At 35.4% G+C, this 18,432-nt stretch overlaps 1 protein-coding gene across 3 annotated transcripts in view; it reads left to right on the plus strand.

The window, feature by feature from the left end:
• The window catches only part of STXBP5L (syntaxin binding protein 5 like), a 104,683-nt gene that overhangs the window by 37,603 nt on the left and 48,648 nt on the right, over positions 1-18,432 (plus strand). For all 3 annotated transcript variants that reach the window (XR_005559557.1, XR_005559558.1, XM_039366581.1), the window contains exons 8-13: positions 6,719-6,842; positions 8,440-8,518; positions 9,259-9,413; positions 11,789-11,861; positions 13,002-13,149; positions 14,578-14,645. Coding sequence is in view for 1 of the 3 variants with exons in the window: in XM_039366581.1 (XP_039222515.1) it covers positions 6,719-6,842; positions 8,440-8,518; positions 9,259-9,413; positions 11,789-11,861; positions 13,002-13,149; positions 14,578-14,645 (647 nt within the window). In the remaining 2 variants the exon portion in view is untranslated. The remainder of the gene's footprint in view (positions 1-6,718; positions 6,843-8,439; positions 8,519-9,258; positions 9,414-11,788; positions 11,862-13,001; positions 13,150-14,577; positions 14,646-18,432) is intronic.

Genomic DNA, 18,432 nt, shown 5'->3' on the forward strand with positions numbered 1-18,432 from the left:
AAGTCTTCCAAAGATTTTAACTGCCAGCTCTGACCATCCCATTTAAGTACCGTATATGCCGGCGTATTAGGCGACCCGGCGTATAAGACGACCCCCGTCTTTATCGCCAAGCTGCATTCCTAGAACATCGTCTTATACGCCGGAAACTACCAGTATTTCCGGCGTATAAGACGACTCGGCGTATAAGACGACCCCCGTCTTTGGCGCCGAGTTTAGCGCTTCCGGAAGTCGTCTTATACGCCGGCATATACGGTAATTGTGTATAAGAAACCCTATCCATTTTAACTCCTCTCTTTATCCCCTCTATCGCATGCCAAGGTATGGCCCATAAGGGTATTTTAAAATCACTCTTATAATACTTCCTCCAAACCCTAACTAAAGAAATCCTTATAATATGTGATTTAAAAGCTTGATGCACTTTTTTATTAAAAATTAAGTAGGCATGCCATCCAAAAAGTAAATCCCAACCCTCCAGATGGAGTATGTCTACATTTGTTAAATTTACCCAATCACTAATCAATGTTAAAACCACAGCATCATAGTATAATTTCAAATTCGGTACCTTGAGTCCACCTCTCTCACGGAAATCTTGCATAATTTTAAGCTTTACCCTTGGTTTTTTCCCTGCTCAAATAAATTTATTAATGCCTTTCTGCCATTCATTTAAGTTAAGCTCATTCTTTAAAATAGGTAGCATTTGAAACAAAAAAAGAAATTTGGGTAGGACATTCATTTTAATCACTGCAATTCTACCCATAAGAGATAACTGTAACTTATCCCAATTCTTCAGATCCTTCTGTACCCTGATCCACAACTTTTCATAATTATTCTTATACAATTTTGCATTAGAAACAGATAAATTGACCCCCAAATATTTTACCTTATCAACAACTTCAAAATCTGTTAAATTAACCAAAATCTGTTTATCACGGTTAGTCATATTTTTAGGTAATATTTTGGTTTTATTATTATTAATTTTAAAACCCGAGACAACAATATACATTGTTAAGGGAAGAATTTGAAAAATTAAAATTAGAACTGCAAATAAATCCACAAAAGAAAATACTGAAAAGACAAATGGAAACAATAAAACATAAATTTGATAGAATCAGAAAAATTGGCACAGCCAAATAAAAGAGCAAAACAATTTTTTGAAAATGCAAATAAACCAGAAAGATGGTTAACTTGCAAACTTAAAAAACAGAAGAAGAAAAAAAATGATAAATAACTTAGTAGACGAAAAAGGCTGTTTACAATTTAAAAATGAAGAAATAAAAAAGATAATTAAAGAATACTATAAGAAATTGTATGATATAGAAGAAATTTCACGGGAGAAAACGATTCAATAACTGGAAGAAAATAATTTACTAAAAATTTCAGAAACCTTTAAAACTATTTTAGAGGAAAAAATAACAATGATGGAACTAACAAAGGCTACAAGAAGACAAAAAAATGAGAAAACACCAGATGGGCTATTGATGGAGTTAAGTGTACCATTGAAGGATGTATGTAATGAACTTTTGTTGGAGGCTAAACTCCCAAATACATGGACAGAAGCAAATATTACTTTAATACCAAAAAAGATTCAGATTTGACACAGATAAAAAATTACAGACAGATATCATTACTAAATGTGGATTATAAAATTTTTACCTCAATAATAGCAGAAAGACTGAAAAGATTTTTAACTGAGTTTATACATTCAGATCAAAATGGATTTTTACCAAAGAGACAAATTAAAAATAATCTAAGATTTATAATGGATATATTGGAATATTATGAACTGCATCCAGGGAAACAATTGGCACTAATATTTTTAGATGCTCAGAAGGCATTTGATAATGTTTCCTGCAATTTATGATCCAACAATTAAAAATGAGTTTTGGATAAAACTTTATAAATATGATTGAAACAATATATTATAAACAAACAGCGAAAGTGATTGTAAATGGAGTCTACACAGAACTTTGAGGTAAAAAAAGGTACAAGACAAGGATGTCCATTGTTATTCATCTTAACTTTGGAAGTTTTAAATAGAAATATTAGACAAGATATAGAAATTAAAAGATTGGAAATAAAAGGTAAAATGTACAAATTGCAAGCATTTGCAGATGATTTGGTATTTATTCTAGAACAGTGATGGCGAACCTATGGCACGCATGCCAGAGGCGGCACTCAGAGCCCTCTCTGTGGGCACACCTACCGCCACTGCCGCCAGCTCACGCAGGTCCATTAGGCCACTGCTGGTGCCTGGAGCAGCAGCCCCACCCAGCACAAAGGAGGCGAAGCAGCTGGCTAGCAAGCTTGAGCAGAGGTGGTAGACCACGCCCCCATGCGCTCGCTGGCCTCTGTGTGCGGGGGCTGATGGTGTCAGGCAGCAGCCCCCCTGCCTCACCTTGCCCCGCAGCAATGGCACTCCTGCCCTATCCTGCCTCACCCTGCACGACAAGCCTCCTGCCCACCGCACCACCACCAGAGACCCCCTGGATCTCTCCCAATCCTGCCCAGCCCTCACAGGCATCCTCCTCACGAGCAACGTCAAGGTGGCCACACCCACCCCGGCCAGTCTTCCGTGACCACCGCAGCCATGCCCACCCAGTGGGCCACGCCCACCCCTACTGCCCTGAGGGCACCACAATGTGATGCGGCCCTGGCACTTTGCGATAAATAAGTGGGTTTTGGGTTGAGGATTGGGTACTCGGTCTCTAAAAAGTTTGCCATCATTGTTCTAGAAGAACCCTTGGAGACGATTCCTAAACTACTGGGGAAGATAGAACAGTATGGAGAAATAACAAGAGTGAAAATAAACAGAGAAAAAAATAAAGTAATAGTTAAAAATCTCTCAGATAAGCAAAATAAAACAAATGTCAGAAAAAATAGAACTACAAGTAATTAAAATGGTTAAATATCTGGGAATATACTTAACAGCAAGATGTTCAACAATAAAAGAAGATAATTATACAAAATTATTGAATCAAATAAGACTGCACTTGGACAAATGGAAAAACCTGTAACTGTCGATATTGGGAAGAATTGCTACAGTGAAAATGAATATATTACCAAATCTTGTTTCTATTCCAAAAAATACCTATAAAACTTGAGAAAAAATTATTTGAAGATTTAAATTCATTAATTTTGAAATTCATTTGGCAAGGAAAGAAAGCTAGAATCAAGATGAAAATGTTACAAGAAGCCAAGGAAAACGGAGGTTTTGGTTTGTCGGAGTGGGTCTTATATTATCAAACATCTGTATAAACATGGGTAAAAGAATGGATAACTCTTAGAAACAAAAGGTTGTTATATTTGGAGGGACATGATTTACAACTGGGCTGGCATGCTTTTTTATGGTATGGGAAAAATAAAATCCATAAGTACTTTCAAAACCACTATATAAGAAATGCATTATCATTAACATGGGAAAAAATAAAATGTAAAATATACTTGAAAATTCCAGGATGGCTTTCAATAATGGAAGCATTTGTACATCCAAATGTAGTTAATTTTGAAAGAAGCTAAAGTATTCTGGGACTTCAGAATTCAAACCAATGGGCATCTGCCGCATAATACCCCAGACTTAATAATTGTCAATAAGAAAGAAAAAAAAGTCTGGGTAGTGGACATGGCAATACCTGGAGATAGCAGAATAGAAAAGAAGGAACTGGAGCAGATAACAAACTACAAAAACCTGCAAATAACAGTTGAATGACTGTGGCAAAAGAAAGCAAAGGTAGTGCCAGTTTTAATAGGCACTTTGGGTGCAATCCCAAAACATCTGGAGCACCACTTGAACACCATTGGCATTGAAAACTCACCATCAGTTAATTGCAAAAGGCAGTTTTACTTAGAACAGCTCACATCCTGTGCCAATACTTTTAACACCATCAATCATCCATATCTGCCTATCCAGATCCTTGTGAAGGACTTAATAGGTGGATAAAAATGCCAAATCTATTCTAAACATCTGGTTCACTGTGCAACAAACCATAAGAACACCCTAATTATACGGAAAAATATCTTTCTTGCTTAAGATTTGAATTTGTTAATACAAAGACATCAAGGTGTAAGGTTTGTAGCTCAGAATTCTGATAAATCCAAAAATTCTGAACACGAGGCTACTGAAAGAATACAGCTTTATTCCTTTGATCAAAGTAGTAGCTGGGGTATCCTAATCTCTTGACATACACACACATACTGCGAGACAGAAGAGAAAAGGCATACCTAATCAAGAGTTTCTTCCTTTTTATAGCTAATACATTTTTCTTAACATTACAAGGTTTTTGCACATCTAAAAGATTTCTTCTTTCGTTTGAATTTCCTTATCTATTCAATTTGTTACAGCCCTGCATCTCTAAGCTCTAATACACAATAGCTCAATAGCTGGGCAGTTAGCCCAGAAACTTTCCATATTTTTCAAACTGCAGCAGAGAAGCAGAAGCAAAGTGATACATTTGTGAGTCAGAGAAAAAGAGGGGAGAAGGAAGGATAGGTTGCAAGCAGACACATTTTAAAGTAACAGAAAGCTTTTTCTTTTTCTTTGGTCAGTGCAATTTAGATTACATTGGAGCACGTACAGAAAGGAAGCAAAAATAAATAAATGAACAATAGCTGGGTTATGTTATACATGAAAGATGGATCATACATAAAAGATTACATTTTGATCCCTTGAAAGTCATTTAGGTACGACACTCAGTGTGCTGATAACCACTGCAACAACTATTGCCACTTTATGCCCTAATCTTTCAATTTCGATTTTCAGATCTTGATACTTCAAGATCCTCTCCAATTCTTTTTCTTCTGTTCTACTTGTCCTCAGGTTTGCATTCAGTAATCTTACAATATTTAACCTGCTTATTTTCTACTATTTTTTCAATAAATGTGCCCACCAGGTTTTCGTGATTTTCATGATTTTCAGCACCAGCAGCAACAGTATTCTATTGGCGTGTTCCCAGTTTCATTCCTGCACATTGCTTGCAATGTATAACTGGCTTATAGAAAGATGATAACTGAAGAAAGCTAGGTTTGGGTCTGGAGACTCCAATTATAGATTTCTAAAATTAAACTATATGAAATCATTACATTAAATGTCACCATTAAAAATATTCATATGGTTACTGAGCCAAGGATTGCATGAACCACATTTGGTATAAATTGGGAATTATCTCTGAGTTTTGTTTTATAATGAATAAACTAAAACAACAATATCAAGCTATTTAAGGCTTCTAACGTGCCTTTTTTGTATTAAACCAAACCAGAACAAAATCAGAGATGTAGACTTCATTACTCTTTTAAAAAAAAAAAAAAGAAAGAACAGTTGATCCATTTGGCTTTAGCCACTTCAGCAACATCATTTTCATTTTCCTTGTGACTGTAAGAGTAGAAGCAACTACAAAGTATAGCTCCAGTGCCTGAGTCTGATGCAATCACTAATGAATGATGGCTCCAGATAGCAGATATGCTTTGCAATTTTTAAAAATACTGTATGACATTGATTAGAAATTATAGTGATGAATAACACATTTTCCACTCAGAGATTAAATCACTTTGAGAACAAATAATATGCAACCCAAGTAAGAAAAGGCTGTTACTGTCTTCCTCCATTTATTAGGAGGGAGGGTTGACAGGAGACACGATATCTGTCTTCAAACGGCTGAAGAGCAAATACACTGCAAAGGATTCAGACTTATTCTCATTTGTGCCCAGTACATAAGCCTAGAATTAATAGCATTAAACTTTGAGCATATAGGGAAAAAAATTGACAGTAAAAGCCATACATTAGTGGAACAGATTACCACATGGACTGGTTTCTTCACTGGACATTTTCAATCAGACACTGGCTAGTCATCTAGTGGGGATAGGGTAGTGAATCGTGTTAATGTCTAGAAGCTGGACTTGACCTCTTAGATCTCTTCCAACTGTATGATTCCATAATTTGTTTGTGGCATGGCCATTTACTGAGGGATTTAAAAGATTTTTAAGCTTTAACATTAATCACATATACCAAATCTGCTGCCCTGCTCTCTGCACCTGGCAGAATAGAACTAAGTCTTTATTGAACCGTTACGCAAAGAATTGGCCTCTAAAGGGTTCTCTTTATATATTTAAGTGCAACTGAGCTCAGTGGGATTTGGTTCTAAGAGAATGGAATTCAGTGGTTAATCAAAATAATAAAAATGGAAGGGGCTGCAGAGCTTTGACTGAGTGCAAGAATCTAATTTATCACTGGTAGCAGCTCTCAAGCTTTTGCTTGAATAGTGGAGGGGAAATGGGTTCCTTTATCAAATTGGTCTTATCATTAGAATTTTTCTTTCAGACATTTAGTAACTTTCTGTTACTTAAAGTCATTGTTCCCCATTTGGAAGCAGAGTAGGTATCACCTTAGCAGAAGGAAGAGGAGAAGAAGGAAGGTGAAAGTATTCAAATTTAATTAAAAACCCTAAAGAATGAAGGAAGTTTCTAAGAAGCTTCTCTTGTTTTTTTCCTACCCCGTTTCATAATGTATTCTTGCTCTTCCAAGAGGCTTAATAAGTTAACTAGACCCTGAGCATTTATTATTTTTCATGTTCCCGGTATTAAACCTTGGTGAATTCATTCTGCATAAATTTGATTTCTCTAGATATGGTCTCAATAGGCCATTACATGTATTCCCAACAATAAAGAAGAGAGGATATCTTTATTTGGGGAGCTCAAGGTTCTCTTTGTGATTTATTGTTCTGCTTAGGCTATTCATTCAATTGGATGGCATCATGAAGGGAAGCAATTTATGTGCAGTCATTCTGATGGCAGTTTAACTCTATGGAATCTAAAAAGTCCCAGCCGGCCTTTCCAGATAATCATTCCTCATGGTAAGATATATCCATTGTTGCTGATATATGTAAAAGACAATTAAAGCATTAAAGTTCTGACTTAGGCAATGCACTTTTGTATTGCCTCTAACTGAGCAATGGACCTTGTTAATTTCAAATAGAATTATAGCATTTGAATCCAGGATCTATTTATCATAGTTTTCATGATTTTTTATTGGAACTGCTTTCCATAATCTAGCCTATTATTTTGAATAATATGGCAGGGGACTCACTATTCTCTTTCTCTCCAGAAGTCAGAATCTAATAGAAGACAAGCAATACTATCTATACTAGGGGCAAATCTCAGCAAAGGGCAATAGCCTTAAGGCTAAGGTTATCTATCTGGATTAGCCAAAGACCAACTTGATGAATGGGCAAACCAGAAAAGGGCAATCTTTTAATGCGTGGACTAATTTACCTCTTGTCTAATCTATCCAGTTGAGAAAAATATTTCCATATTTCCTTCAAAGGCAAGCAGAAGCTTTAGAAAGCAAGCTGATTGGGGAATAAAATTCTGACAGAGCAGCTGAATTACTTGCAGACAGGAAATGATGATGCAAAAACATACAGAGAAAATGAATGGTGAGAAAATGTTTCTCTAGAAAAATGACCCAAAAAGAAAAGAGAAGTATTGTGAAATATTCTGTTGCTGGACTGTGCTGGTCTTTAACTGTGGTAAAGGTTGTTTTGATTTGATGCTAGAATGGGACAATTTAGCGAGGAGAAATAACAGAAAGAAAAATGGCCTTGGGGCACATATGTAAAATCAGATCTGGCTTTTATGCTAAGGTTGAGTAGACACTGGCCCAGGAACTCCAGAATTGAAAAGACTTCCAAAAACACAGTGAAAAACAGAAAAGCAGTAATGGTGCACTATGTGAACCAGCACAGCCACTCGAACATTAAATATAATTTCTCTGAATTGTTGCCTTATGATGACAATGAATACTGTAATTAAAATTACTTACTGTGTAAATAAGGAGAAAATGTCTGAGAAAAAAATTGTCCTGAGTGGAAAATCCTAAGGATAATCTCCAAAACTTAAAGAAAGAAAGAAACAAGAGGGCATCTTTTTTGAAATTCCTCACTGAATGGGAAGATGAGCCCATTCAGGGAGAACTGGAATAAGATTTTGCCTAGGCTGCCAAAATATCTAGAACCAATCCTGCATTAAATATCATGAATATTGTGAGACTAAAAAGGAGAAATTCTCCAGAAAGGTTGTCTAGAAAAATGAATGGTCGTCACTGCCTGAGATGTGCTTTTAGGGGACAAGCTTGCTCTCTTTGTCAGCTGCCCAAGACTGCCTTATTCAGTAAAGGTTTGGTATTTTACTATTAATAATAATTTATTATTAGGCCACATCTGAAAATGTTTCAGCTCTTTTTGATGCCATAGCCCCAGCTGAGCTTATGAAGTACATTGGAGTGTTGTTCTTTGTTGTATCCCTAAGGTCACCTCCAATCCACGAAGGCCCCTAGAAACATGATCACTTTACTCTTGTAATTGTTTGTTATTGCTTAGAACAGCCATAGCAACTCTATCTACTGGCATTATGGGAAAATAAATGAGCCTTTTCTAAACAATTCCTTTACAGGTAAGATTCTGCGAGATGGGAAAAAAGTTGAATCTTGTAAGCCCATTCTTAAAACAGAATACAAGACCTGTAAAAATAGGTAGGTACTCTTCTTGATCACACTAAGGAGGCAGCTATGATCCTGAGACAGGGCCTTGTACCTGATGAAGTGAGGGCACTTATGTGATTAGATTCACTTTTTTCTGCCTCTCTCAACTATGAACATGTACGGTTCTGTTAATCGATGTGACAGTTTCTGCTTATACATATACAGGATCTATAAGAAAAACTGAGAGCAGGAAAAGTTTTTGGTTTCTTTTAAGTGTTTCAGGGAAGCATATAGAGATTGACTTCACACACTGGAAATCAGGTGTAATTTATTTATTTATAAATAAATAATTTATTTATTGAATAAGCCATATATTATTGAAATCAGTAGGGGGGAGAGAGATACTATTTAAAGGAACTTCTTGCCTGTAGTAAGTGAGCAATGCATTTGTGATGCAGGAGTTCAGTACGTAGTGATCATCTGTACTGTAAGAGAGCCCATCTCCTTCAGCTTTTGCCATTACTTCTGGATTCAACAAGCAACTGAAGTTATTGTTTGGGTTGGCCGAAGCTAAGGAAACAGTGAAAGCTGCACAAATGACTACTTTAAACTTCACAGTTATAGGAAAGAAATTTGATAATCTTATGAATTTTAGAAAGATCACTTAGAAAGATTATTAGTTTTAATTACAATTTGGATATAATCTGTTCATCTCAACTTGCAAAAATTGCAGTTTCAAAGTCAATGAAAAGGTGTGAACTATAATTACTGTATTTTATTTTTTAATATAGTGACCCTTTTATCATTTTTTCTGGTGGACTTTCTTATGATAAACCTTGGCGAAGGCCAGGTCTGACAATCATGCATGGAAAAGCAATTACAGTGCTTGAGATGGATCATCCTGTGGTTGATTTTTTAACTCTTTGTGAAACTCCATATCCAAATGGTAAGTATGTGTAACAAGTTTAAATAATAAATAACACAACAAAGAATAATAACTGCATTGCATAACATTGTCCATGAAAAATTCCATAATCCATAATCCTTTTATTAGGCCAACTGAAATTTTGTAACAATTTCAGGCTTTGCTTTTTTTTTTTAAAAAAAATAAAAATCCTTCATGAGATAGATGTTTAAAAGCCAGGAAAGAAAACAGTGAAGCAGGGAGAGGCTGATTAAGGGTTTTAAAAAATGGAAAAGCTGGCAATAATTATAAAAATTCAGTTGAGTTAATTAAGGTACTGGCTCTGTGTATTTTTTTAATATTACAGTATTAATATTCAAGTATTTTGAAACAGAGATAAAAACTAACAAGAACTAATTTAGAGGAAAGAAAGAAGGAAAAAAAGAAAACAAAGAAAAAGCCAAAAGTGAAAAAAAGAAAAGAAATAGAAAGAAGTAGCTTCTCATTTTCTTTATAGCAATTATAAGTACAAATATAAAATTATTACTTTTTTTGGTTACAAAAACCCTCTTTTTTTCTGTTATCCATTTTTTTCTAATCATCACAACATAAACCATAAATTCATTTATTTCTGTTTCACCCAAAAAGTCTATAAGGAATTTCCAGTCAACAATAAATGCAGGCATGGTCTTTTCTCTAATTAACCATCTCTGCAAGTTTCATCATCTTCACCAACCACTCCTCCATTGTGCCAGATCTTTCCATGTTTCTGCATATGATAATATATAAAAACAAAGTTCTATGACTTTTTCCCAACTATTTATCTATCACTAAAAGAAAAAAGAAAATTCTCCATTTCTGTGGATTTAGATTTACTGCAATTTTAAGAGCTAATCTGACAGCAACATGTTGTCATCCGCAAAGAATCAGGACCATACATTAAGTTCCGGTTAAGAAGGTTCATTGCTCAAGCCTGTACACAAGAATCTAGTCAACTGTCAACAATAAACTGGCACTAGATGAGAGTTAATAAAATTCAAAAGGGGGCTGGACTTGGATTATTTATGGGAACCACACTGATTCCTTTTTTTGACTCTGCTCCAGGTTCTGCCTCTTAATCTCCTACATCACCCTCCCCTCTAACCTGCTTCCCCCCCCCCCCCCGCCACTTCCATGGATTGTTCAGAGACACCTTCAGAATCTGAGTTCTCTTGGTAACTTGATAGTGGAGACAGTGAAGCAATTTCTAAAGAATCTTCCTCCTCCCTTCCACCCCAGGGAGCCAGGTGGTGGTTGCTGGAAAACATGAAAAGCTTAGTAGGTCCCTCCCTCCATTACTTTCAGGGCTTGAAGGGCAGAAGTGAAAGGCCCAGCATAATTAGATGCCCTGCCTGCCTCTGGATGTGCCGACAGAGGTTGGTTAAGGTTGAGTCCTTGAGTAGCACAGGGTGGGGGACCAGGAGCTTGGTTGGTGGTGGCTCCTCAGGGAAACAGTGGAATTGCCAAATTAACTCAGGAGCAGGGACCTATCTTGCATTCTCTCAAGAGAGTTCAGATTTTGAGCAGCCTTTCCAGTAAATTAAATACTGCATACCTTTGCTCTTTCACCTAGAATACAGAATGGAATGCAAAATAACAGAGTTGGAAGGGTCTTTGAAGGGACTTCTACCATGTTTCCCTGAAAATAAGATCCACCCTGAAAATAAGCCCTAGCCTGATTTTGGGGGTGGGCCTAAATATAAGCCCTACCCCAAAAATAAGCCCAGGGGGTGGAGATGGCCAGCAAGCACATGGGGGCTGATGGTGTCCACCAGCAGCAGCAGCCCGCTGGTCCCCTAGTGCAGCACAGGTAAGTCCAAGCACAGAGGCAGTGGCAGGGGGAGGCAGGACTTGACCTCTTAGCGCCACACACTTTTTGCCCAGAGGGAAACTGGAAGCTTTGTCTGCTTGCAAATAGGGCACTTGGAAACAGAGCAAATCACTCAGTTTCCAAGTGCCCCATTTGCAAGCAGATCAAGCTTCCAGTCTCCCTCTAGGCAAAAAGTGTTTGAGCACCTATGGGCGCTTGGGGCAGCTCCACCCCCTCGCCCATGTGCCTTGCCTCTTGGCGGCCATACAGCCTGCCGCGAGCAGCCACAGAAGTGGGCCAGGGGCCACACAGCCTGCTGAATGGGGCTGTTGGTGCCGCTGTCACAAGGCAAGGCAAATATCAGGAAAAAAATAAGACATCCCCCCAAAATAAGACTTTCTGTCAATGGGCATGCACAGCTTTCTTATACAACTGCTTTGCCTGTTCTCGCTGCTGCTTCAGTAGGGTTTGGGCAGCAATTTTGTTTTATAAAAAATCCTGCATTTGTTCAGAACAATGGTTGTATGGTTCTTACTTAATAATCTAATTTGTGTTTATTTGTATGTAGAAATTCAAGAACCCTATGCTGTTGTTGTACTATTGGAAAAAGATCTAATTGTTGTTGATCTGACTCAAAGCCAGTAAGTATAATTCCATATGGTGTTAACAATAATTCCTGGGAGAGAAGCATAGATTTGCTATTGAGTTTGGATGTAATATGACAAACCAAAGCCAGCGTATTTTCAAAACAAACAATTTCACTATTCATTGATACTATGATCAATATTTTAGATAACTTTAGCTGTCTGTTTCTTTGTTAAACATATCCTTCCAAAATTATGGACTCTAGTAAATTATCTAATAAAGATTATAGCTTTAAAAGATACTTCTCTGTTCCCCTATTTTTCTGTGTTCACTAATTTTAATCACCATGCCTTATTTTTAAAAAAGCTATTTCAGAATCACTTATTTATAGATTATCTAAAAGCAGCATCTGCAATCTAAAATGCCATATTCACCAACACAGTGAGACAACAAAATAACTAAAGCACCCATAAAAACCATGATTCTCTAAGACACAGGTGTCAAACTCGATCATCTCATGTAATGTATCGTGACATATTGCAACCTTTTTGCCATTGCGGAACTGGGGTGGGCATAGCCTGCATGTGACGCATTTGGCCCACGGGCCACTAGTTTGACACCCCTGCTCTAAGAGATTAAGAGAAAGGATTTGAGCCCCATTTATCTGGTTGAGTTAGGAGAGCTATAAAAGCCTGGGAGAAGATCCAGTAGAAGTTGGGAGCTCCATCCTGGACTGTATTTGTATGTTTATTGTTCCTTGGTGATTGTATTCTTCTTTATAATTGTTCTCAGTTATTGTTTTTCTACTATTATTGATTTGCCCTTTGTTAAATTGTGTTACTCTTTTCATTAGTATTAGAAGGAATGTAGGCTGCTCAGAATTTCTTTGGTTGGAATGGTATATAAACCCCAATAAAGAACACTTAAATTATTATTTTGTACGCTGCCCTGAGTCCTTTGGGATTGGGCGGCATATAAATAAATTAAATAAATAAATAAATATTAGTATGTAGTCATCTTAATCTAATTGGCATACATAGTTTTAATTTTTATCTCACTGTCCACATTTGTGTCAAGAATTTTTTAAAAATTGTGTGTCTGTGTATATACTCAGTAATATGTTCCTTTTCAAAAAATTAATATATTAAGTAATTTTGTCTTTAAGGGGTATGCTAATCAACGTTTTTTTCATTTAGTTTTCCCATTTTTGAAAATCCTTATCCCATGGACATTCACGATTCACCTGTTACCTGCACAGAATATTTTGCTGATTGTCCTCCAGATTTGATTCCTGTGCTATATTCTGTAGGTGCAAAACATAAGAAGCAAGGATATAGCAATAAGGTAAAGAATAAAAAAGGGAAAGTGTTATGAAGCAATACTAATTAAAACAGATTGCTAGTTTTCTTGGTAATGTTTCATTGTTCTTTGCCTCTAGTATTTATGATATTTTGTTAGGGATACTGTGTCTTAACAGACTGTCTCATGTTGGGCCTGTCCTGTCCCCATGTGCAGGTTCCTGCCCTCTTTCTCCCTCTCCCTCTGTCCCCGTCCCTTGTTTCTGAGAAGCCCTTGCTCTTTCTCTAAGAGACAAGAACAGAAATAGAGATGGTGAGTAGAGGTGTCACTTCCAACTTCTTGTTACTCTTGTTACAAGAGAATCAGGTTGTTATTAATCAGCCTAATTTTTGAATCCACAGCACTTTAAAAAATGTCAAACATACCCAAGACCCCAAATTTGCCTACCTTTGTCATATCTTATGTAGAAACAAATTATAGCCGATTGTTGATACTCAGCTATCATAAACGGGAGGCAGGGATTTCTAGTTCAGGGGTTGAATTTGAATCAAATGGGGAAACAAGCAGCTGTGAATCATATAAAAACGAATTTTTTCTAAATGACTAATTCAGAGTTCAGACTGAATCTGTTGGTTGGAATACATCTCTGCATGTAGCTTAGGGTGCCTGAGCTCTGAATTCTATCTGAAATACATATGCCAGTGATGGCGAACCTTTTAGAGACCGAGTGCCTAAACTGCAACCCAAAACCCACTTATGCATCGTCGGGTGCCAGGTGGGTGTGGCCCATTGGCTGGGTGTGGCCCATTGGGTGGGCATGGCTGCGGTGGTAACAGCAGACCGGGTGAGACTAAAAAGTTCAATCAATCAATTCCAACTTTGCAAGATCTTTTTTTTCCCGCGAAAAGTTGAAATTGACTGATTGATTGAACCTTTTTTTTTTGCACACAATGGCAGAGGCCTAAAGCGAAAAGGTTTTACAAAACCCAGCTGAAGGCCTAGGGCTGTGGCAACAGCACGCATGCTCACAAAGAGGGCTCTGAGTGCCACCTCTGGCACCCGTGCCATAGGTTCGCCACCACTGACATATACAATCACAGAAGATGGAATTCCAGGTTTCTTAATATTGAATCAGATTCTGTGAGCTTGCAGCGCCTATAATAATGAGGGTTAAACGTTTATTTTTGCTTTAAATACAATTGATTTCCTTAGATAAATTTTACTCTGTTTTACTCATACACCAAAAGGGGAGGGAATTCCATGGTTAAACATAATATAAAACAACCTGGTAATTAGCTATTAAGTGTTTTTCTTAAGCTTTTGTATCACCATGTAAATATAAAAGATAATAGTTTTGTGAGTATTACATTGTCACTGACTCTATAATGAAGTAGCAAAAACATGTTATTGCAATACTTTAGACAGAGACAGATAGACAGATAGATAGATATAAAAATTAATATTTTTTTTTAGGAGTGGCCTATCACTGGTGGAGTATGGAACCTAGGATCACAGACATATCCTGAGATTATTATTACAGGGTAAGGAAAGTGCTATTATAAGATACTGGCTGTTGGAAATAGTTGTAGGTTTGTTATTTGTTGTTTAAAATTTTACTCCATCTTTCTTCACCATGTATCCTTAAGGTGAATAACACCAAATATAAAAGAAAGCAAGTAAAAAATTACTCCAAATCAAAAGGCATGACTGAAAAGTCCAGTTGGAAGTTAATAAACAAATATCTAGATAGTCCTGAGAATTCATAAGGACCTTGTTCCAATTTGCCTTTGAAATATAAGTGATATTCCAACAGAGAATTGGGTGACTTTGTTATTAATAGGATTGTTGTTCCTCTTAGTCTGTTGTAAGGAAAATTGAGAGTGAAACTAGAAGTAGATTCAAGAAAACACAAGTCCAAGTGAGATAAGCTCAGAACTCTTCAAACACCTAGAGCTGTGATAGCAATAGAGAAAAATGTCTGCTAGTATTATATTTGTCCTTAGGATAAAAATAATTTTACAACAGAATGCCCCTCATGGTAAGTTAGAACTATAGATAGCTTTCTTTTTTTACTTAAAAGTTTTATTAACAGTTATAAAATAAACCCAATAACCCTCCCCCCACCCCCCAACCCCCCACTTCCCGGAGCCAAATACAGGGTATATCAAACATATTAAACATAATCTAATTAAGTTAACAAATATATTAATCGTAAGCTAAACAAGTTTAACAATTTATTCAACAATTAATATCATACTTAACCCTTAACTCCCTTTAAACCTTATTATTAATAATACTTATTTTTTAATCATAAAATAAATGGAACTTTTTAGTTCCATATTTAATTTGAATATAATCTATCCATCTTCTCCATACCATAATATATCTTTCTTGTGTATGATCCTTTAAATAAACAGAAATTTTAGCCATTTCTGCCAGATTGGAAACCTTAAATGTCCATTCTTCTAATGTAGGCAACAAATCTTTCTTCCAATATTGACCTATCAATAACCTTGCCGCTGTAATTAAATTCAACATTAAAATAGTTTCTTTAACATCAAAATCATCAAAAATCCCTAATAAAAATAGTGGAGGAGTAAACTTTATCTTCCTTTTAAAAATATTTTGAATGTTCCACCAAATCATAATCCAAAAAGCCTTAATATTTTTGCAAGTCCACCAAATATGAAAATAAGTTGCATCAGAACTACCACATCTCCAACATTTTGGCTGTAAATTAGGATACATATAAGATAACTTTTTAGCATCCAAATGCCACCTATAAAACATTTTATAAAAATTTTCTCTTAAATTTTGAGCCTGTGTGAATTTAACATTTCTAATCCAAATTATCTCCCATAAATCCAATGGGATTGGTTCCTGAATATTCTGAGCCCATTTCACCATACAATCTTTAACCAATTCCGTTTCTGAATCCAATTCTATTAAGATATTATAAATTCTTTTTATATGAGCCTTGTTCTGATCTTTAATCTGTATTATCAGATTTTCATCTCCTAATGTTATCCCCACTTTTTTGTCTAAAGTCCACTTGTCCACTATTTGTAAATATTGAAACCATGACTGTAAAATGTTCTCTTGTCTTAATACCTCCAAAGACTTTAATTGCCAGTCATTATCTGACCATATAAGTAATTCTTTATATGAAATTTTTCCAAAATTCATCCCCTTCTATATCCTCTCTATTGCATGTCCAGGAATCCCCCAAATAAGTATTTTATAATTTAACCTATAATAATACTTCTTCCAAACTCAAAGTAGGGCACTTCTTAAAATATGCGATTTAAAAGCCCGATCAATTTTCTTATTAAAAAATTATGTATGCATGCCAACCATATAATAAATCCCACCCTTCGAGAGAAAGAATATTTTTATTTGTTAAATTAAGCCAGTCATTTATCAAAGTTAATGCAGCTGCATCATAATATAATTTTAAATTAGGTGCTTTAAGCCCTCCTCTTTCACAAGCATCTTGCAAAATCTTAAACTTCACCCTTGGTTTCTTCCCAGACCATATAAATTTATTGATACCCTTCTGCCACTCATTCAAATTAGCATCTTTTTTTAAAATAGGTATCATTTGAAACAAAAAAAGAAACTTTGGTAGAACATTCATTTTGACAGCTGATATTCTCCCCAACAACGACAATTGCAATTTTTTTCAATCATTTAAATCTTTTTGTATTTTTGTCCATAATACTCCATAATTATTCTTATATAATTTTCCATTAGAAGCAGTTATAAACACTCCCAATAATATCTTAGTCTTATTGTTATTAACTTTAATAACAATCTATAATCATTATTATTTATTTTTATTCCCTTGAGTATTGTAGACTCTCAAATTTGAATTAACAAAATCTCCATTGTCAACACAAATAACAAAGGAGATAATGGACAACCTTGTCTTGTACCCTTTTCAATATTAAAAGTCTCTGTCAATCCCCCATTAATAATAATTTGAGCAGACTACTGATGATATATAGCCTTGAGAGCGTGTAAAAACTTATCTCCAAAATTCATTTTTTCAATTAATAAAAACAAAAATTTCCAGTCTAATTGATCAAAAGCTTTCTCAGCATCCAAAAATATAAAAGCCGCAGGAATCTGATTATTCTTATCCAAATACTCAATTAAATTAATAATTTGTCTTGTATTATACTTCATGTACCTTCTTGTTATAAATCCTGATTGATCACTATGAATCAAGTCCTTCACAACCTGCATTAATCTATTTGCCAAAATTTTAGAAAAAATCTTATAATCTACATTTAAAAGAGATATAGGTCTATAATTTTTAGGTTCAGTAAGATCCTGATCCTTCTTAGGAATTAATGATATAAAAGCCCTCCGCCAAGAAGGAGGAATCGAAGCTCCCAACAATATACCATTAAAAAGTTCTTTTAATGGCTCTATCATTTCTTGACCTAACATTTTATAGTACTTAGCCGTTAATCCATCTGTGCCAGGAGCCTTTCCAATCTTTAACTGTTTAATAGCAAAACCAATTTCCTCTGAAGTAATTAAACAATTCATCACATTTTGTTATTCAATAGAAAGTTTAGGAAAATGTATTGATTGTAAATACTTCTCTACATCTAAAGCCTGTATATTATTACTAGCATATAATTTTGTATAAAAATCTAAAAAACACTTTTTGATCAAATCTTGTTGATAAACTTCATTACCTTTATATTTTACTTTCTCTATAATTCTAGCCTTCTGTTTTTTATGTAATTGATAAACCAACCACCTCCCTGGCTTATTAAGCATTACAAAAAGTATTATGTTTCATATAACACAAATTAGTTGCAACCTGATCTGCCATTAACATATTGAATTGCTCCCTAAGCAAATTTATAGAAACCTTTAACTTATTATCCATTGGATTTAAAACAAGACCCTTTTCTTTAGATTTAATCTATTCTTCAATTTCTTTACGTTTTTGAGTCCATTTAGACCTAAAAGCATTATTCATATGAATCAAAAAACCCCTCATGTAAGCTTTACTAGCATCCCACACCATAGACATTGAGGTACCCTTATTCATATTTAAAACAAAAAACTCCTTCAAATGTTCTCTGCATTTCTGCACCAGTTCCTCGCTTGTAAATAAATTTTCATTCAGCCTTCAAGATCTTCTATTCCCATCTTCCATAAATAACTCCAACCAAACTGGACTATGATCAGATAAAGTCCTAGGAAAAATCTTGACTTTTTTAACCCTAGAAAGAAAATCAGTAGTAATCAAGAAAAAATCAATCCTGGAGAATGATTGGTGTCTGTCAGAATAAAAAGTAAAATCTT

Source organism: Crotalus tigris, unplaced genomic scaffold, assembly GCF_016545835.1.
Source record: "Crotalus tigris isolate CLP2741 ecotype Arizona unplaced genomic scaffold, ASM1654583v1 scf7180000020347.5012614909:4044961, whole genome shotgun sequence".
In the NCBI taxonomy this organism is placed as follows: domain Eukaryota; kingdom Metazoa; phylum Chordata; class Lepidosauria; order Squamata; family Viperidae; genus Crotalus; species Crotalus tigris.